General features: G+C 41.4%; 1 protein-coding gene across 1 annotated transcript in view; it reads right to left on the reverse strand.

The window, feature by feature from the left end:
* Positions 1-23,588, reverse strand: part of CDS1 (CDP-diacylglycerol synthase 1) — a 57,361-nt gene that overhangs the window by 26,092 nt on the left and 7,681 nt on the right. The window contains exons 2-5 of the mRNA XM_083176642.1: positions 8,673-8,806; positions 8,101-8,197; positions 5,819-5,916; positions 1,033-1,172 (exon numbers count right to left, since the gene is read on the reverse strand). Of these exons, the coding sequence (XP_083032768.1) occupies positions 1,033-1,172; positions 5,819-5,916; positions 8,101-8,197; positions 8,673-8,806 (469 nt within the window). The remainder of the gene's footprint in view (positions 1-1,032; positions 1,173-5,818; positions 5,917-8,100; positions 8,198-8,672; positions 8,807-23,588) is intronic.

The following is a 23,588-nucleotide window of genomic DNA, read 5'->3' on the forward strand; positions in this document are numbered from 1 at the left end:
CATGGATAGAACATGCAAACCATCTAATCTACATATGGTTCAGTGCTATTAATTCAGAGAAACCATGGTACATACTAAACTCCTAATACACTACATATTACCTGCATCGTCTGAACTAGCCTGCACCAAACCAGAACCCATGGGGTTTTTGTTCCATTACAGGTTTGTGTGTACTAGATGACGAGTTGTCCAATACAAATTTGTCCTGCATATATGGTTTAACACCTCTGCTTCACTGTTATACATTTATGTTCTCAATATAGATAAAGTATACAGCTGCATTGCAAAATGCCGCACAATAAGGGGGGTATTTAATCCCTGCCACTATTTCTGACAAGGGAAATATAGGTGGGCGCCTATTCAATGCCTATTCCATTTTGCCGAGAATGGCCGTGGATTGTCAAGATCACAGCTGTATCTCGACAATCCATGGCCGTTTATGTGGACACGCCCCCTTTTTGTCGATCGGCAGGCAGTACATTGAATCCATCTGCCGATAAACAGGTGAGCGGCCCGAAAATGGGCCAGGGTCACGAGTTTCGAGACGTACCAACAGTCAGGAGCTGGAAATAAGTACCCCTCTAAAGGTGAAACCACAGAATAACCAAGAAAGCTTCCAAACATTGGCCACGGACTTGCGTTCTGAGATAACATATAGTAGTTGAAAGAAGAGGAAGCACTGGATTTAGTAGATGCTTTTTTTTACATATGCCTGACGGATTCCACGGCATCTGGATACTAGTTTTATACACTTTGTTCTGTTACAGGACATTATAGTTAGTTGGCAAATTACATATTTCCTGAATTGCAGTAATAGCTGTTTGGACAGAGATACGGTCAAATATTACTAAGCTTATATAAAGGAACATTAATATGCAGACTCATTCATGTAAAAATAAATGTAAACCATCATGAAACCACCTGGGGATGGGCAGACTGTACATACGTGATAAAGTGTGGTCATTTGGTAACATGAACACTAGGCTGTGTTTTCCTTCTATAAAGAGTTTGAAGCAGAGCGTGGCAACTCACCTATGACATAAAGTGCAAATGATATAAAGCGATGGTAGCGAATGAGGTACTGAAGAAGCTCTTCTCTCTGCATAGAGGAGGCAAAGTAGTCTGCCAGGGTCTCTCCATAGAAGAAATAGTTGACACACAAGAGGAAGTACCTGAAATAAATGAGAATCTTTTACATTTGTTTTGTCTCACAATGCTGTCAGGTGTTACACATTAGTAATAGGAACAACATGTAAAGAAAATAAAAAGGATGCAGCACTAAGATTGCTGCCTTTTCGGTTGTCAGAATGGTCAGCTGGCATAGCCCACAATAGCCTATGGCAGGGGTGTCCAAACTTTTTGTGACGAGGGCCAGATTTGGTGAAGGGTAAATGTGTGGGGGCCGACCATTCAGCCTGACATTCTTTGAATCATTAATCACATCAGAATGGTCCCCCACTCTGCCCCCATTTACTCTATGTCCCCCAGCCTGCCCCTTCACTGTATTTCCCTCAGCCTGCCCACATTCACTGTATGTCCCTCCTTCACTGTATTTCCCCCACTCTGCACCCATTCACCCTGTCCCCCAGCCTGTCCCCTTCTTCTCTTAATGTCCATCAGTGCCTCAATTCATTGTATGTCCCAAAGCCTGAACCCCCTTCACTGTATGACTCCCATTCACTATGTACCCCCACTCTGCCCCCATTCACTGTATGTCCCCCAGCCTGCCCCCCTTCTCTGAATGGCCATCACTGCCTCCATTCACTGTATGTCCCCCAGCCTGACCCTCCTTCACTGTATGTCCCCCACTCTGCCCCCTCCCTTCTCTACATGTTTCCCAGACCCTTGTGTGAGCCAGAGGAAGGAGAGGCAAAGTAGGCACTGCAAGGACAGGAGATGCTTGGGCTCCCACTGCTGCCCTCCTCCGCTCTGCATGTTATGCCACTCATTTACAAGAATACGAAGAAAAAAAGAAAAAGATGATGATAACTCCTCTCCTGTGGTCCTGTGCCACATGCTTTTATATAGTGAATGTCTGCCTGTATGCTGGTGGATAGCTCTAATAGTGTGTACGCACAGTGAGATTTTAGCACCGCGTGCACACACCATAGAGGTTGGACCATTGGTTGGACCTAATTTCCCCTGAGCACCCACAGCAGTTTCCCCTGAGAGCTGACTAACAATTTGGCACTTGATGTGGCAGAGGCGGGTGTTGGGCTGCACTGAGGGGTTGGGGCTGACCGTGCAGGGGCAGGCAGTGTCTGGGAACTTGTGCTGAGCGGCAGATGCCATGCAGCCAGCAGCGGCAGAATTTGAAAACAGAAATTCAAAAGACAGGCCAGCCAATCAACGCCTGGCCTGTCTTTCAAATATTTTTCTTTAATTCTGCCACCGCTGGCCGCACGGCACCTGCCGCTCAACGCAAGTTCCCGGACACTGCCTTCCTATGACCCGCTGCTGCACGGTTAGCCCAACCCCTGGGTGCTCAGCACAGCCCGGCACCCGCCGCTCACCTTGAACGTACCTGCACATAGGTGTGTGCCAGCAGTGCTTCACAACTGGCACACACCTTCGGAATCGGACCCAATGGACACCATAACAGCTATTCACTGTCTGGCTGCAGGTTGGTAGGGAATGCCGCATGGCTGCTCTGATTGTGTGTAGCTCACTATGAGCGCAGCCAGGCAGTATTCTCTATCTGCACCTAAGAAGCTCCCCAGTCCTGCCTGCCCTCATTGAATGCCCCTAGTGGGGTACGTCTTCTAAATGATAACATTTTGCTTTGCAAATTAGTCATCATCACATCCCACATTAAAAATGTGGGATGTGACCAACTGGCCATTTTACCTTCAATATTTATAATATGAACTATTAATGCATAAACTTTCTGACATGCCATTTCATCTTATTTTATTTACCGGTATCTCTAAACTCCCCACTGTATTACAGACTGTAGAATCCCCTCCCACATTGTACTAATGGGATCTACTGTACTAAAGGTCACAAGAGGAGACTGCAATTTTTGCAGCTGCAGTGAAATCACTGGCTCTGTCCCGGTATATAAATAGACCAATTATACAGAGCTGCATTTTTTAAGTCTGCAAATCTGTCAGCCATAGAAAGCATAGTGAGCATATTTATCAACACTACAACTATGAATAGGATATTTTTCAGCTTAGGAATTCTTGTTCTTGAACAGTACAGTTCTCATTTAAGCTATAAAAAATGTTCTATACTACTCTACCATTGCTACAGTACATTATTTTTCTATTGTTAAGTACTATAACTACTTGACAGTTTTGTGTGCGTCCTTTCCGCCTACTAGCAGAGGAAGACAGTGCCAAATTTCAAGCTTTCCAGCTACACCCTAGAAGCAGAGCATAAAAAAACAACAGCTTTTATCTGCAGTGTTACATAGAAGTCACACTGTGTTCTGGCCTAATTTGAAGTGCAAGTAGAGGACTGGAGCACGCCAACCTTCCAGAATGAAAACACAATTTAAAATACAAATTAAATAAGAAATTACAAATATTAAGAGGGCACACGCTCTAAGTGTAACACACACACACCTGACACAATTTGTTATTCTGCCATACTAATATCAGAAATGATGACAGATTATTAACAGTAAGGGTGAAAGAAAGGTGCCAGAATGGATAGGTAGGAATACTGAAATAGAGATTACATTTAAATGAACATTATTGGTAGTCTGACCATCTTTCTAAGAACAAATAAATGTTTTTTTTTTTAATGTATAAAGTGGTATTTTGTTCTAAATTTTAATAATAGCTTTTAAAAGTACTCAGTTAATTAGGATTCACGTTTAAGTGGGGAAAAAAGCATGTTTTTTTTAATATAAATTAAACACAGCCATTGCCAGTGCAACATCTCCAAATACAGTATTAAATAAAATCTTGTAGAAAAAGAACATTTAGGATCACTGCAGCAGGTAAAGGGCAGCTACTGTATCTAGCACGCCAAACCTAATACCACAATGCAGGTAAGACCCAATACCATTTGCATCAGTCCATGCTATTTTGCAATGAGTACTCCTGTACTATGTTTATTTGTTGGTATGATATACTGTATCATCATAGCAAAATGTAGCGGCAATCTATTTACACTGCAGAACCAGTGTGATTTTGAAGTGTAAATGATTGACGCTTTCAAACAAAAAAAAAAAATGGAGATTTTTGACCAAATTTCTCATCCTATTAAATTTCACCCAAGATTTCAGCTTTAATTTGAGGGTATTTACATCCAAATCAGGTGAACCGTGTAGGAATTACAATGGATTAAATATGTGCCTCCCACTTTTTAAGGGTCCAAAAGTTACATAGTTACATAGCAGGTGAGGCTGAATAAAGACTTGCGTCCATCTAGTTCAACCTATGTTTATAGGTTCAACCTATGTTTAGTAAAGTAATGGGAAAATCGACTCAAAAGCTATTTCATGGACAGGTGTGAGCTATTCCCTTGTTATTTCATCATCAATAAGCAGGTAAAAGGTCTAGAGTTGATTCCAGGTGCGGTATTGTATTTGGAATCTGTTGCTGTCAACTCTCAATATGAGATCCAAACATTTGGATTGGAACATTCTTAAAAAGAAAGAACGCACTGGAGAGCTCAGCAACACCAAAAGACCCGGAAGACCACGGAAAACAACTGTGGTGGATGACAGAAGAATTATTTCCCTGGTGAAGAAAAACCCCTTCACAACAATTGGCCAGATCAAGAACACTCTCCAGGAGGTAGGTGTATATGTCTAAAAATCAACACTCAAGTGAAGACTTCACAAGACTGAATATAGGGAGTTCACCACAAGATGTAAACCATTGGTGAGCCTCAAAAACAGGAAGACCAGATTAGAGATTGCCAAACAACAGCTAAAAAAGCCTTTACAGTTCTGGAACAGCATCCTATGTACAGGGAAGACAAAGATCAACTTGCACCAGAGTGATAAAAGAGAAGTGTATGGAGAAGGAAAGGAACTGCACATGAACCAAAACATACCACCTCATTAGTGAAGCATGGTGGTGGTAGTGTCATTGAGTGGCCCATGGAACTGGTTCCCTTGTATTTATTGATAATGTTACAAAAGCAGAAGGTTGAATTCTTAAGTGTTTCGGGCAATATTATCTGCTCATATTCAGTCAAATGCTTCAGAACTCATTGGACAGTGCTTCACAGTACAGATGGACAATAACCCAAAGCATACTGCAAAAGCAACCAAAGAGTTTTTAAGGTAAAGAAGTGCAATGTTATGCAATGGCCAAGTCAATCACCTGACCTGAATCCGATTCAGCATGCATTTTGCTTGATGAAGACAAAACTGAAGGGAAAATGCCCCAAGAACAAGCAGGAACATTTGCAGTGGAGGCAAAGCATCACCAGGGATGAAACCCAGCATCTGGTGATGTCTATGCGTTCCCGACTTCAGGGTGTAATTGACTGTTAAGGATTTGCAACAAAGTATTAAAAAGTGAAAGTTTGATTTAGGACTGTTTCATTTGTCCGATTACTTTTTAACCCTTAAAGAGTGGGAGGCACATATAGAAACCATTGTAATTCCTACACCATACACCTGATTTTGATCTAAATACCCTCAAAAGTCTGCAGTTCAAGCACATCTGGTTTGGTTAATTTCAAATCCATTGTGATGGTGTATAGAGCCCAAAATATGAGAATTGTGTTGATGTCCTAATATTTATGGACCTGACTGTATATAATCAGTAAATATCTGCACACAAAAAATACTTTACAAGCAACACAAATTAAACCCATTACAAAAGTAAAAGAATCTTCAAGTGCCACCTACCAGCTAAGAGACCTGAACCATGGCAGCTCATAGGATCGGTACACTTTGTGGCCAATTGAAATTATTTCATGGAAGCATTTCACCTGGATAGCAGACACCTACAAGAGAGTCAAATCATGTTAGACTAAATACAATAAAAGGACAGAACTGAAAAAAAAAATTGAAGTGTTTTAGTGGGAAAATATATATCCCTAGGGCATTCACCAGGTGTCTGTGTGTCCCTACTGTAACATTTACCCCGAAAGACCCCCCCCCAATCGAACACATTACTTGTGATAGATTCCAAGGTGGCAAAGAGAACCTCCAGTGGCATTATGGGGGAGGCCACCAGACTAGTGTAAGAGTGCTGTACCTGCTGCATCCTGCACACTTCCCAGTGAACTGAGCTAAACGCGGGATGCAGAGAAATAAGGGTCTATGGGGAGGAAATATGATGCCAATCTATGTTAATTACGTTCTACTGACATTGCCTTCTGCCCCATCCAAAGCTGCATCCCCCTTCCCAAAGGGGAGAATAAAACTAGGCAGACATGTTCCCCACTACTGGTCCTCCTCAACAACAGAAAAAAAGCACATCATTAACCTACCTATAAAGAAACAAGAGAAGAGGAAGCATGCATCATATACCAAATTATATGCTTCTATTTTTGCATACCAGAATCTATTTAACTTAGAAGGGAAGCTACCCATCTTAAATGATGGCCATGGAGTTCAAGATGTAAGACAGCATGACCAGTACCCAGCCATAGGCACTGTCCTAGTACATGTAGAGCTTCACAAACCGCTAATCGTGCGGAAACCAATCAGGAGGGCCAGATAGTGGGGGGAGTGAGCTGCTTACACCTAATTGGATTCCTTTAAATAAAAGGCATAAAATGAAAGATCTATACTGATTTGTTGATGCTGGGGGGAAAACACGTTTAACCCAATACAAAAAATGACCTTTTCATTTAATCACCATATATGTAGTATATTTTTACTGCATTATGACTGAAACACCATACTAGCAAATGCAGATACATCATGCTTTATTAAGAAATGATGTGGTTGTTTTGCTACTTCCTTTAAGCTTAGAAAAAGTTACTACATAAGTGGCATATGGGATGTATAGTGGATTAGCCTCTAAATTTGCAAATCATTTGCTAATTAGAATTCGATACTGCAGAAAGAAAACTGGCAAAAAATGAGTGACAATCATTTAAAAAACATATTACAATTTTAGAAAAATTACATTGTAAAGGAATCCCTCTTTAATTAGCCTAGCCCACCTCTCTGGTACTGCTCATTTGTAGAACACCACTCATGTTTAAAGTACTTAATAGGCAAAGAACATTTACCAATAGTACCAAAATCAGCAGGTTAGTTCCAACTTGTGGACACAAAAAGAGGTGTGGCCTTTAGAGATAAAAGCGTAATTTGGTAGATAATGACTTAAATAAATCATAAACTAGAATTATTTAAAATAAATTGACATATGTAAAAAAATATGGCAGATAAATCATGCATAGGTATGAAGTTCACAGGAGGCTGTTTCACAACTCTTCGTTTCCACGGTTACTGGGCAACAGGGACAGAATTGTTCTTATTTTATAAAAAAAATACGGAATCCTCCCCAAAATGTTAGTTAGGTTGTGTCCATGTAGCCGGGCCTCCAAATAACTCACATCATCTCCTCATGTTTTCTTGTTTAAATTTTTAACAAGACAAGCAGAGAACCAAAAACAGACGTAATGGGAAATAGAACCATCATTAATACTTTTCGTGCAGCTTGAAGATAACATAGGCTATAACCGATAGCTGGGAGAGCAACATGAATGAGCTGGAGCATTAGTTGCAAAATGCCATCTGAGGATTGGTATTCACCATATCTCATTGCAGCAATGGCCCAGGAATCATATCAAATGAATGTCTTGGGGTGTTTTATCATTAATTTTCATAGTTCCTAGTCTAGATTAAAATGAATCAAAAGGTTTTATAAAATGAATAAAGAAATGTAATTACAAATATTAAAATAATTTTAAAGGAAAAAGCTATAAAATGTAAGCTGCATTTTCTGTAATCCCAACTTTCAAATATTATTATGTCATTTAATTGTAACAAGTTGATATCAATTTTAATTTTCCCATAATTAAAGCACAATAATTGTCCCTATCCAGTAAAAAGGGGGGGGGGGGGGATACATACAAATCATGTTACCCTTTGACAACTTGCGTATATATAAATATATCAGAAAAAAAAAAAAAAAAGGAAAAACAAGAACAAAAACAGGTCTCTGAACTTACCAGAAGTATGAGCATGACAGGTCCCATGTAGATAAGAAGAAAAAACAATGTGATCATTGTTAAACTGAAAATACCACGAATCCACCAGTTTTTCCATCTGAAATATATCAATAACCACAGGTCAGTCTTGGTCAAGCTAAATAAATCAATTCTAAAACTAAACTACAGCATTTTAAAACTAAATACATTTTTTGGATTTTAAACTTATTGTTAAATGGCAACTAATTTTAAATTAAATAATGTTAATATAAGCAGGTTTTTAAGCCAAAATACATTATGCACATGTATTCTGAATCGTAAAACTCTATTTATTAACAGGAGTAATTTTGACTGTGCAAAAAATATTTCTCAATCATCTCCAAGTAATTCATGCATGGATCGATTTGTAACCAAAGAAAATGCAACAAGCATATGCTATGTCCTAGCCATACATGGGGTCTGATTCAAAGTTAACCGAAGAGGAGGGGATATTTCATGCATGGGGGGGGGGGGGCACAAAGATTTGTATGTGCAATATAAGGGAAGGGATTAGCAGAGTAGACCATATGTATTTGGGGATTTCTGACACTTACCTAGAAGACAAGCCAGACAGAGCTGTGTTGAGGACCTTTGGTGTGCTGTCAATGGAGGGCGGAGCATCCGCATGATCACTTTCGTATATAGTTTCGCCATCTGCTTCAGGATACTTTTCTTCAACCCCTGTTTCCTGTGATACGAATGTATACATTCATAGTTAAATAACATACCATTATGTTTAAGCTAAAGAGCAAATATTTTGTGAAATTAAACTTGTATAAGATCAATTCTGACTGATCCAGAAGCTTGGCTTACCGACGTATCATCTCCCACTGAATAATTCTATTGCGAGCAGGACATTTTTGAATTAATTATAATAATCATTTTTATTCAACATCTCAGTTTTGTTTTTAGTTTTTTTTCACTCCCTATTCCAATACTCATCACTGTGCCCTTAATACCACCTATTTGTTTTGTATTATAATGGCATATCTAATATACAAATAAATTTATAATCTAATGGCCCCCTTACAATTGTCCAACAAGTTGGACCTGTTTGACTCGAGATTTATCCTATGTGCAGGAGGATCAATCTCTTGCAATCTCTTGGTTATACCCAATGGCACGGGATTGTGGATTGTGTCCTACACATCAGGCACATCAGATTTTGTCAGACAGGCACATCAGATTTTGTCAGATAAATTGACCCAATCCACCTGAATTGGGTCAAATCTGACAAAATCTCACAAGTGAGGTGCCCTAAGTCACTGGCAAATAAACACATTCGCACAAATTAATTTGACCACTGCATTTAGAACACTTATCCAACTACTTGTTGACAAAATGGGTCATTTACTAGGCAAAACTGAGTTTGAGCGGCACCAATTTTTAGTAACTTGTGTGTATACAGTACGTCATCCTTAGGGTCAGTTATTTAGTGAGGGACAGGGTTTGCTTCTGTGTGTCCACATATCATTGAACTGGAAGCCACAAACACTGATTATGCCTAGTACACTGACCATAAGTAATTAGGAATTGGTTCTGGACTGCTTACCTAGGGCACCCCTGTAAGTTCCCCAAGGCACCCAGTAGGGGAACTACTCACCTAGAACAGTGTAGAGCTTTTACTTTAGATAACTAAATTCAACTGGAGCTAAAGTAGCTACAGGTCGAGTATCCCGTATCCGAATATCCGTTATCCAAATTATTCCGAAATACGGACATTCCAGAAAGTGAAAAAAAAATTTTTTTTTTGCTAAAAACTCACTGGGGACATTTGTAACAGCATCACTGGGGACATGATATGTAACTGGCACTATATATGTGCAAGCCAATGATTGCTTGGCATTCAAATTCAGTGCTGAGATAGTACACACATTTTGTTTCACGTTTTGAAACCTTGTTTTTTGAACAATTAAAATATATTTGTGTGTATTTTATGTGGTAATAAAATATATTTGTGTGTATATTATGTGTTTATACAGCATAAATGCAAGATACTTCAAAATACATCATTGAAATATTAAAATATTCCGAAATACGGAATAATCCGTTATCCAAAATTCTCCTGGTCCCGAGCATTTTGGATAAGGGATACTCAACCTGTATTGACTTAAATTGCCACAAAGAAAAGAAAGTTTTAACATAGATATTTACAGAGGTTAAATCATGTCCAATCAGATAAATATTGGGCAATTAGGGAAGATGCAGGGTACATGTTCTCACATTGCACATGATTTACTAATCTCTGTGTCAAATCCATATATCCAGCATAATTTGACACTTTAACATCAGTATGAAAATGTCTACTGTCTAATGTCTACTGTTACACTCCCATAAAAAGAGCAACAATAGAACTATCAGCTTTTCTTAAATGTCTGAAATAATGCGATTAAAATAACTAGCACACCAATGACTGACAGATTTTGATTTTTTTATTTTAACATAATCAAAGAGCAATCTGCAACAGACAGAAGTGTATTGATGCTTGGCTCTTTTTATCATGTTGAGGGCAGAAATTCAGAAGTATGGCCAGACACAGGGCAGCACAGGGTGATTCCATATAGACAGGTTTCATACTGTGGGTTCAGTGTCACACTAAATGGACACCATCTGTAAGAGAACACTGCCAAATCACATGCTTAGTAACACTCGAGAAGAGCTTCAGTTTGGATGGCCTTATATTATCAAGTGTCATGTGTAAATATCAAATGTGGTACAACAACCCAGGAAAGCAAATGCTACTATAATCACATGACACTCAAGATAATAGACTTGGGATCAGTATAACAGTTATTCCTTCTTAAAAGACCTGAGGAGGATCTGGATTTAACATTTATGAACAGCATTTTAAAAGATAGCCTTATACCAGGCATGTCCAAAGTCTGGCCCGGGGGCCAATTGCGGCCCGTGATGTCACTTCAAGCGGCCCGCAGCCAACAGCCAGAAGCGGGCAGCTGGAGGCTGACGTGGGACGCACAGCACAGGACTCTAGAGGTGGGACCCTGGCGAGCACGCCTATACCTTGCTGTCTGCATTGGTGAGGGGGTGCCGGCTGCCACTGTGAGATGTGTTTGCTGTATTTCAGATGAGTATGTGTCCAACTCCTGCTGCTGCAATTATATATAACCCTCCACAGAGAGGGGAAGCTTGCTCCCGTAATATGCGGAGCGGAGAAGGGCGGCGGTGGGAGCCCAAGCATCTGTCTCCTGCAGGGGAATATACAGTGAAGGGAGGCAGTATGTGGTACATTCAGAAAAGGGTGGGCAGGCTGGGGGACATAGTGAATGGGGGCAGAGTGGGGGGCATACAGTGAATGGGGGTATGCTGGTGGACATACAGTGAATGGGGGCAGGCTGGGGGAAATACAGAGAAGAGGGGGTCAGGTGGGAAATATACAGTGAAGGGGCACGCTGGGGGACATACAGTAAATGGGGGCACGCTGGCGGGACATACAGTGAGTGGGGGCATGCTGGGGGACATACAGTAAATGGGGGCAAGATTGAGGGACCATTCTGATGTGATTAATGGTTCAAAGAATGTCAGGCTGAATGGACATTTTCACGTCACCATATCTGGCCCTCTTTCCAAACAGTTTGGACACCCCTGCCTTATACAAATTGAAACAAATAGTTGGTAGCAGTATTATCAAATGTTGCAAATATTTTATTTAACCCTGCCATACAAGAAAACACATATTGGGCCTTATTCTGGTTCCCTCTCAGAGGCAAAATCCTTCTCAAAAGGGACAAAACCATATGCACTGCAGGTGGGGCAGATATAACATGTGCAGAGAGCATTAGATTTGGGTGGCGGTTTTCTTCAAAGTGAGATCTATGGTGCAGTCAGTATTTTCCCTGCACAGAAACAAAATAACTCACCCAAATGTAATTATCTATGCACATGTTATATCTGCCCCACCTGCAGTGCACATGGGTTTGTCCATTTGAGAAGGAATTTGCCTCAGAGTGAACCAGAATAAAGGTGCGTACACACGGGGGGAGATCTATTGCTCAGCAATATATTCCTGAGCAATAGATTGCTCAGTGTCTCCTTTTCATCAGCGATGGTAGCTGATGAAAAGGAACCTCTGAGGGAGAACCGCAGAGGTAATCAGCTGGTCGCAGGAGCAAGCGATTAGAATGGGGCTGAAAACAGGAGCGCGCACCCGGCGATTTATCGCCGGGGCAAGCTCCCATCACTGGCAATATGGTCGCCAGCGACCATATTTCCAGCGATAATAGCCCATATTGCTGCCGTGTATACACGGCTTAAGGCCCATTGTGTGCAAATTTCATTGAAAAATAAATAAATATGTACACATACATACATACATACATACATACATACACACACACACACACACACACACACACATATATACATATGGTTGATTCTGAGTCAGATGCAGTACTGATGTTTGATGTAGTTGAACCATTCTCTTTTGGGACTGCATCTATCATTCCGACATTCTTTTGCTGGAATGGATCAGGCATTAATTATTCAATCAGCTGCATCCATTATTCCAGATTGCTGGAAACATGCCCAAAACCTTTCGATTTTAGCTCTGTTTCTGTCAAAAGCATGTGGATTAGCGGCTACTCCCTCAATCCACCTGGTTTTTGACAGGTTGAAACATTTCGACCTGCCAAAAAAAAAAAAAGCCAGCACTGAAAAGGTCAGAACCCCTTCCGATCTATGTCGATGTCTTTTCGGCAAGACAGCAGTTTCGACAGTGACTGAATATACCCCTAAGTCTCATTGCTCTTGTGTCCATACACACAAGGTCAGGTTTATGATCAAGGTGCAGAGGAGACGCTCCGTTTCAGAAATGTTTTGAAAATATATTGGGGATTCCTGGACAGCAACAGGAAGGTGGTATAGTGGGCACATGAAGATGGTCCAACTTATGAGCATGTTATGATGGTGTAGCGGACAGTGGTTGCGTAAAGAGATGCAATTGTTCACATAGGAGGCCATATTCAGACAGATAATCTGCTAATGATGCATAAGCAGTATTTCATGGGGGTACATTTGTTTTAGCGCCATAATAAAAAAAAAATTATTCGTTAGGACACCCAATCCTTATCGTGCTTGTAAAATCCAATGTGTAAGGATTCCTGCTCACCACAGGTGCGAAAAACCACGGGCACACATAAAAAACAAATTGAATTTCCCCCCAAAGTGGGTTTCCCAGTCCGAGGTATGGTGGCATTTACATACAGTTGCAGAAGCAATGCCAGCAAAATATTCAGACCCATAGGCCGATCAATAATTACACACACAGAGGTGTGCTCAGAGTGAAGCATTAATAAAGAGATGTGAGAACCATTATTTCCAAGATGGCCCTCCATGCCATTTTCTAAAACATTTGATTACTATTAAAATAATTAATCCTATTACCTGCATAATTCTGAACAATCATCTATAAATAAATAGAGTAATTACATTTTCACAAAAAAACCTGACACTTAAATCCAATACCTGCTGCAGAAAGCAAATAAAGAAATCCAGTCTGCTTGCTTTTTGGTATCCTGGTAGTGGCAGTCATGGGCAGAAGCAGACCCATATGCACGGAAGCATGTCTGGCACGCATTTACTCTGAGCGTCATAGTGGGAAAAACTGGCCCATGAGCAAGAATAATATTGAAAGCATAGCAAGTACAGCAATATAGTCACCATCACAGCAGCCAATCAGGTTACTAGTCAGCCTCTTATGTCCATTACACAGTTTGCTGCTATAGGCGTGACTCAATTTTCTCGTTTTCTCTTTTTAAATACATTAATTACTTTGTATTACATAACAAGCAACCATGTGCTGAGCACATAGCCAACCTTAAGTATAAGAACATAAGTATAGTCAACTACATTTTAGTGCATTTAGGCAAAATGAGTGTGTGGCAATGTATATTGCTTAGAAATATACTATATATAGATTATAGGACCAACTAGACAATACTTCAAAAGGGTGTTAGGGACCTATAAAACTTCTGGTATAAGACTAAGTCATTCATTGTTACAGCCATGACAAGTACAGCAAGACCTGGACAGTCTATACATTGGCTGATTCTAATTATTAATGGTTACAATGGAGGAGTACCATTGGGAAACCATTAGAGAAAGAGTGGCATATCAAGTGTAATATAGATTTAATTATTATTAGTTCCTTATATAGCGCAGCATATTCAGTTGCGCTTTACAATTGGAAACAACAGTGATTAACCAAACTGGGTAGGAACAAACCGACATAGAGGAAGGAGGGCCCTGCTCACAAGCTTACAATCTATAGGGATAATAGGAGGGATACATGAGGATAGATGGGATCATACTGTACTCCTGACAAATTGGTCAAAATGTATCCTCCCTTTTCTATGTAGGCGTGAATGTGCTTAGGGCTCTTTGTTTTTATCTTTCTGGTGTTTCTGCCCCAAAATGTTCTCGTTCTGGAACAGGATCTCGACTCTCATCGCTCCACATTTCTTTGTACAAAAGGACCTACCTCCGCTACACCCTCCCAAGTGCTGCCACCCACTCAGCAAAGCTAGTGGCCCACAGCCTGACTGCTGCTCACTGCCTTATACCGATGCCTGGCAGCAAACGACTACATTATAAGATTATATTTTACAAAACCAAACAATAGTTCTGGGGGTGTCTCTTTCAAGCATCTGGAAAATGTATAGAAACCGAAAGCATTGATACAGTAGTTTGACTAGGTGCATGGATTGTATTATCATCCCCAAACTTTAAATTAGTCTACATAAGGACATGCAATAGAAAAAAAAAAAAAAAACTTTAAACAATAGGCACAGATCGACTAAAATCATTTTAGGTAGGTTAAGTTCATCATTCACTAAACAATCAATGTTGAGAAATGTGTTAACATTGTTAGCAGTTTCTAAATTGCTCAAACTAACAATTCGTGGACTTGCAAAGATTCCATGCACAATATATAAAAAGTTTATTGCCAATCAATCTGAAGTCCAAAGTGAAAAGGCATGAACTCCACCAGGATACGTGTGATATAGGGCACCGATGTGGATTATTCTGCTTCCACTCCTTTGTTTAACTAGGGCAATATGCCATGCATTCATGCAAGACTACTCTGGCAGAAACTGCAAGCCTCTTATCAGACTTTAAAACCACTTTAAGAGCGAATACACTTTAACTATGATGTGTATAGGATAGGACAACATAATGTATGTAGTCTACCATAACCCCACTGTTATCTCAGGGTCCAGGGAGGTATTACAGTTATATAGAACAGGAGTTAAATCCCGCCCAAGTGCACAGCTGCAAATAAGTTTGCAACCTTGCACACGGGGAAATCCATTTGCGATATCTCACCATCGAATGGATTCCCCCCTGTAAGTCTACATTTACTCGGCGCTGCAAAAGCCGTAGAGCCCTCCCAATGGCCGGGAACACCTGCATTTTCTGGGTCACTCCCAGAAAACGCTGGATTATCGCCCGCAAATGGGTGCTGGGTGTCAATAGTAAAGGCTATCTGATCATCCAAAAATCGTCAGGGCTGATCTGAATCAGACCCACTATACACAATTTTGAGGGTAATTCAGACCCGATTTATTCTCTGCTAATTTGCAGAACCCCATGATCAGATAACCGCCAATCCACCAAAATGAAAGTCTGTCCTGTGAATTCGCAGCCTGGCGATCAGGTCTGAATAACACCCCCTCCCCCATATCGCATACTTATGGTGTGTGCACATGGTGCCACTGCCGTGCGATGCGATCCACGATGCAATCAGATCGCATTGCATGGCATGCTATGCATGCGATGTGCATACAAATTTAACTGTATAGTGCAGATCTGCACTATATAGTCAAGACTTTCTGCCGTGCATCTGGATCGCAAGGGTTAAAGCCCTTACGATATGCATGCGATCTGTGTGCGAGACTGATGCGATTCTGACTATATAGTCAGAATCGCAGGGAGATTGTACCCGTGTGTACACACCATTAGATAGGAGATGCACTCATGTTCACAATCATAATATTGACATATATAATGTCAACAATGTTTAAAAAGGTACATATCCTCATTTGGATATTTGACATGGTTAGGGTTAGTTTTTAATTCCAGATTGAAAAATAATAAATCCTAGGATCGGCCTCTTGATTATGCGCCATGCTGGGAACTGCTTAGAAGCAGTCCTTCAGCGGGCGCGGTGGAGGGGGTGGGCCATTGCGTGGCTGCGCAGTGTGACCTCTAACATGTTTGCTCCACCCTGCAAAGCAGAAAGGGATAAAACACACATGCTTATTTTGATCCCTAGGTATGCCAATCCTGGGATCGGATCCCAGGATTTAAGGCATTTTCATCCAGGAATTTCATTCCGGGATTAAAATCCTGACCAAAAATGCCTTAAATCCTGGAATCCCGGTTCCAGGATTGGCATACAAATTTAAGCACATTAGGGAGTAGGGATAGGAGCACTCGCCACCTGAACCACAACAGGAATCACCATCATCTGACTAATGTAGAAGACCCAGCTGGAGCCGCCGAACCAATGATTCACTACTAGACCACTAGGAACATTTTGTTGAAATTCTAATACTATACTGTACATATCTGATGAATGTCGGCATAATTAATAGTAATGTTGACATTCCAACCATGTCATTATGAATGTCTAAAAAAATATACCAGTTCCTTAGATACTATGGGGTAAATTTACTAAAATGGCAGATCTATTGATCTATTATCTTCATTTTGGGGCGACGGAAGCTGCGTTACATGGGAAAACTGTACTAGCAGCTGCATTAGCATACATCTCTGAATTAGGCCCAATGTGTGAAACCTCTCTCAGGGAAGATTTCAATTTGGAGCACTGTCTGCGGAGTGGCTCCAGCATGGTCAGGCAAAGGCAGTTTTTGGGTTACCGTGTGATGAGTGCAGCATAATATTGCAGTGGTACAGGACATCAGTGCAAATGTAATTTCATGCTAAATTCTAAGTACCAAGGTATACATATTCAAGGGATCTATCCTGACTTAACTGCAGCTGGAGTGTTTTCTAGATGGTAAAAAAAATAAGGACCATGCAACAATACAATACATGATGTTGATTGATTATTTAGGCATATTTGAAGTACTTTAGAGTGCCATGGAAACTGCTTTTCACACTGCCAGAAGTCATAATTAAGACACAATGCGAGCTTGACAACAATGTTCTTTCTTGGCTAGAAATCTTATGTAGCCTCTCTGGAATAAAGCCACAGGCTTAAAATGTAAAAGTAAAGCAAGGAATGACTGTCATTCCTCAACCACTGACATCAACAGTGTTTTTATTAAAGGTTACAGTGTAGGCACCTTACTGCTCTTTTGTGGGGTACACTGCATAGAGCAAAGGTTCATAAAACTTGGATCATCCTTTAAAAAGACTACACTCATTACTACAAACCACACTCATCCCCTCCTGAGCTATTTCACCTGCCGTATGCTTTTAAACCCCCACCCCCTCCTTCCCCTATCCAGTAACTGGGCTAAAAAGGGCAGTGTTTCTTTAAAAAAGGACAGGGATCAAAATAGGGCTGTATGTCCAAGAAAAAGATTTTTCGGACAAAATAGATGTGAAAAAGAGTCTCCCGGGACCCTGGCGCACCAAGAGGGGCTGTTGGGATGACTGAAGCAATAATGTATAAGGACAACTGTATGGGGCTACGGCTGCTCTTCTCCAAATTCTCATTAGTTGTGCATATCATGCAGGATGACATGCCTAGTTTGATGGGGTGGCTTCTGATTAGCAATAAAAAAATAAATGAGTAAACTGGTTAAGATTACATTTAAAAGAATAAAAAGACTCAATTCTTTCTGAAATCATAAAAAAACTACAAGCCAAACAAAAGCATCTTTTTAGTTTTTTCATTCAAAAACAAAGTTGTGGTGAACCAATATAGCTGCTATGTATGACTGGCTGTGGGAATTTGCCGTAACTTTATTGTGACAACTCAGTATAGGATTACAAGGATTGTTACTTTCCCAAAGTCCTTCATTGTTCAGCCATTTCTTATCAGTGATCTGTCATTCTCAAGAAAAGCACACCTGCTTCTTCAGTTTCACATTAAAATACAGCACCAAACCCATTCCTTTCAGTAGGTTTTTTTTTTTTTTACATGAAATGACTGATGTAATTATGTTCGTCTATGATCAGCAACCTGATGCACTGTAAGGGCTGCAAATTACCCATAATCTGGGTTCGAAGTACAATTCTGCACGTGTACACCTACATAGACTCTTTACCATTCCCTTTCGCTCATATGACTCCAAAAATATTTTTGCCCTAAAATTACTAGAAACTCCTACATGCTTTCAGTCCCCCCACTTAAAAATGCCCTCCGCACTCTAAGTCCCTCAGTGCTCTCACTATAACCAGCATGTTTGATATAAAATGATCACATGGGTGCGCAAAGTTCACTTTGCTGTTCCTCTCATGTTATACTCCCTTTCTCTGCCACAGTGCACCCAGAGAACACTTTGGGATACCATAGGGAAGTGGTTCCCAAGCTGGGTACATTGGCACCCTAAGGTGACCCGGGATAGTTTGAGTGGTGTGATTGGTTTGTATCAACTCAAGCGATTTATGATCAATGTAATAGGCAAAACCAGTGCTTGTGGCTTCCAGTCACAATATGTGAACAAACAAAATTGAATCCCACCCCTCACTGCATAAATGAACCCACAATGACATAATACCACAATTTATTTAAGTTAATATTTGCTTCTGAATTTCTCCATAAAAAAATAAAACAAAAACAACAACAACAACAACAACCACCACCACCTTTTGGACTAGAGGTACCGTGAAAAAAAAAATGCATAGACTGTAATGTAACAAATCTTCCACAAAGTACATCGTCTTTTAAGACCATTTCAAATTACTTCAGTTTATAAAGTGAGTTGAAAACGTATACTAAAAAGGATGGTTGTAGGGATGCTGGATGCAGCTCCGACAATGGGGATCCTGACAGTGAGTATCTCGATGTCAGGATCCTGACTGCCAGTGCTCCAACAGGGGGATTCAAACTCACAGGGGCTATTCTCCCTTATGGGGGTCCATGACCCCCATAGAGAGAGAATAGAACCTATGGCGAGCATTGCGAGCCATCAGGCCCGCAGCATGGCAAGCGTAGCGAGCCCGCAAGGGGCTTCTTTGTGCTTGCCCCCCTGTCAGAGCACCGGCAATCTGGATACTTACTTTCGGGATCCACACTGTCAGAGGCGCATACCACACCCAGTTGCAGTTCCAAAGATCGCTACTGCTGTAAAGTCTAAACACATCTCATACAGCAAAGCCTGCTACTAATAATTTACACCATTTATTTAATGCCATCATTGTATTTATCAAGCAAATGAGGTTTGGTACATATCTAGCTATAAAAGACAAAATAATGTTATATAAAAGCAGCAATTCTATTCAAGTGAATCAATATCTGTTGCTTTGCTCTGGCAATACTATTAACACGTCTTATATTTAAAAAAAAAAAGTAACATCTGGAATGTTCTAGTATAGTATGTTTTTAAGTACCAAATAGGTGGGAATTCTATGTGTCACTATCTGCCACTGGGCATTAATATAGTGTTCATTCTAGCATCCGCTATCTTTCAAAACCCATGAAGTTCCTCTTCCCTGCCTGGGGTGTTGCGGTCTGCTGTAGTGTTTCTAGCACAGGTCTGGTTTGCATATCAGTGCTGATAGACAGACCACACTGTGCTAGAAGCACTACAGCCGACAGTGACACCTTCAGGCAGGGAAGAGGAACTGCATGGGTTTTCAAAGATAGCGGGTGCTAGAATGAACACTACATTAATATGATACTAGGTTGTGCACCATAACATCTATTATAGCTTATAAGAGTTATTCATTTTCCTCTATTGAACATGAGGAAAAATCAGCCAAGATACTAGTCCTAAAATCCCTTCTTCAAACACATCACCTGTAAATGATTAATATGATATAATATAGTAATTCACAAATGCAGGTGCTAGATTTAGCATTATTTTACAGAAAACAAACTCAGGAAGCATTTATATAGAGACATGGCATGCTACACTGTAAAATCATTTTGTACAGTGAGAACAGACCACTCTGCAGTTGTGCGGACATTGCTCCTCTTGACTCATCAATGGATATGATCTGGCAGTTTGCAGTGATTTGAGTACAACCAGTTCAGGTAAGAAATGTGCAATCAAAATTTTCTGGATAAGAAAGTTTAAAGTACACTTAATTATCAAAAGGAAAGCAGATTTTCCCCACAAATAGTTTATGGGTATTGGTACTAAAAGTTATTAAAGATAATAAATACACAGACAAGTAGTCAAATATAGACATTGCTACAAATTCTATGTAAAATGCATATATTTAGTGAATGCTATCTCAAATCCAGCTGTCACCAGTACAATTGTTACTATTATACTTTATTTGGTACTCTTTACTTAGATGGGCGCCAGCGATTGAAATCGCGGGCGTCGGGGGTAAAAATCGCGGTCATCGCGGGCATCGCGGGTAAATCGGGATGCCCGCGATTTTCCCATAGGGAACAATGTTAAAAAGGCTGATTGACCGCGATTTTACTGTTAAATGCCTCAATGGACCCGATTTGGCCATAGGAATCAATGTTAAATGGGCCACAGAGCCCAAATAGGCACAATTAACCCTTACATGTCCCCCCCAATTTTTAACGCCACCCCACGATCCACGCCAACCCGAAGCGTGGCGAGCGCAGCGAGCCCGCGAGGGGCGGCGGTACGCGTCCTCCGACCTTTTCATGCCCTACTATCCACGTCGGCGTGGAGTGAGAATAGAATAGTGTGGCGAGTGCAGCGAGCCACCGAGCCCGAAGCGTGGCGAGCGCAGCGAGCCCCGCGAGGGGACGCGGATACCTTCACAGGTAGACGCGTCCCCTCGCGGGCTTCACAGGTGTCCGCGTCGCCACGGACACCTGTGAAGCCCGCGAGGGGACGCGTATAACTGTGAAGGTATCCGCGTCCGCTCGCCACGCTTCGGGCTCGGTGGCTCGCTGCGCTCGCCACACTATTCTATTCTCAACTCCACGCCGACGTGGATAGTAGGGCATGAAAAGGTCGGAGGACGCGTACCGCCGCCCCTCGCGGGCTCGCTGCGCTCGCCACGCTTCGGGTTGGCGTGGATCGTGGGGTGGCGTTAAAAATTTGGGGGGACATTTAAGGGTTAATTGTGCTTATTTGGGCTCTGTGGCCCATTTAACATTGATTCCTATGGCCAAATCGGGTCCATTGAGGCATTTAACAGTAAAATCGTGTCCATCGGGCCTTTTAACATTGATTCCTATGGCAAATCGGGAGCATCGCGTCGCGGCCATCGCGGGTACATTTATGGCCGGCCGCGACGCGACCGACACGATTTCCATGTTTAACATGGGTTTCAATGGGAAATCGCGGGCATCGCGTCGGTCGCGTCGCGGCCAGACATAAATGTACCCGCGATGCCCGCGACGGGCGCCCAACTAAGTAAAGAGTACCCTTTATTTTTATGGCACCACAAGGGATCCGCAGCAGCCAACTCTTACAGAGTAGAATCTGCCACCGAGTTCAAATACAATTTGTCCAAACACACAAATGGCCATACAATACAAGATAGGGCCGTTTAGAACCCATGTCGAGCTCTCAGATCTCAACGAAGAGACCAACAGTAACAAACATGTTTTTTAATTACATAATGATGGGACACAGTCGTTGTTTTTGGGTTAAAGGGCAGTACTTAATGAGGCCAATTTGCCATGTTTCATGGCGAATTTGTGCTATTTTCCCTTTGGAAGGTGATTTTTTGTGTCAGAAAGTGAATCGCCCTATTCAACGTGCACTTTTCGACGACGGCAAACATTGAATGACGGACAATTCGTCTTCTGATACTCTCCACAATTCGCTGTGGTTTTTCAATGGGTTTTTCAATGTGATTTGCCGTGAGTGTATTCAATGAGAAGATGGCAAATTGCTTTCTAAGTAATTTTCGCCATGTGTCACCGTGTAGCAATCGCCATCTTTTCATGGTGAAGTGGAATGTGAACTTTTAAAATAAATTTTTTTTCTTTTTTTTTTTATTTGGTGTAAAATTTGGTGTAAAAATGTTATTCTGTGAAGGGGCATGCTATTTTTATTCATGTGCTTACAGCACATGAATATATATGTAATTTAAAAAAAAATATTATTATTTTTTTTTTACACATAACAGCCGAGAGCCGCTCATTACCTCATTACATATTCATATATTCACTGCTCCCGATCATTACGATGCCTGCAATACCCATTATTACACTGAAAAAGGAAATGATTAGCACGGGATGCAGTTAAAATCCCGGCGGTCGGGATCCCGGCGCTCAGAATCCCGACGCCGGAATCCCGACTGCCGAAATCCCGACACATTCTCCCTCCGTGGGTGTCCACGACACCCCTGGAGGGAGAATAAATTAGTGTGCCGAGCGTAGCGAGGCACCGGGCCCGCTGCGTGGCGAGCGCAGCGAGCCCGCAAGGGGGGGGCGATCCACGTCCCCCCCTTGTCGGGATTTCGGCTGTCGGGATTCCGAATGCCGGGTTCCTGACCGCCGGGATTCAGTACTGAATCCGATTAGCACATGCTACTTTCAGCAATACAGTACTTGTAGTCATTGCCTTATGTTATCTTTACAAGAAACCCAAAATACTCTAGCACCATTTTATTTAAAAAATTTTAAAAAACAAATAATGTATCATCATTTTTTGTAATGGCTCTGTAAAGCCCCCTACAGACTAGCCGACTCCCCGCCGACACAGATATTGGTTTCGGCAAGTGCACATACACACTTGCCGATGCGGCAGGGGAGGGAGTGACAGTAGCTGGGAGTGACATTGATGGGGGCTTTCCTTGTCTGATCATGCAAGACAAGGGAGGGGGTCGTTAACTATATGCACATTGTTAACAATATTGAATGTACACACTAGACTACCGTATATTGTTTACAATATCACATGGTATGTATGGTGCTTTAGTGTTCAGCTTATAATTACCCACAAAAACAAAGCATTTTATATCTTGCTTAAAACCTTTACTGAAAAGTTAATACTTCAAGATTGCCTTCTTGCTAGTATTGGCTTTTGCTTTACGATCTTACCAGGAAACATTTCTCTGTTACAAAATTAAGGCACGATTGGAATCTATCACATGCCCAAAATACTTTTGGTATGACACTACAGCCTAACTTTATCCCAGTGCAAATCAGCAGCCTGACAAAGGAGCATGGACATAGGGCAGCATGGACGGTGTAATGGTTAGCACTACTGCCTCACAGCACTGTCATGGGTTTAATTCCCACCATGGCCCTAACTGTGCAGTTTGTATATTCTCCCCGTACATGTGTGGGTTTCCTCCCACAATCCCTCCAAAAATATATTGGTATGTTAATGGTCTCCCAACAAATGTGTGTGTGTGTGTGTACTTGTGGT

This window comes from Crinia signifera, chromosome 1 (genome assembly GCF_055691185.1).
Source record: "Crinia signifera chromosome 1, ASM5569118v1, whole genome shotgun sequence".
NCBI lineage: Eukaryota > Metazoa > Chordata > Amphibia > Anura > Myobatrachidae > Crinia > Crinia signifera.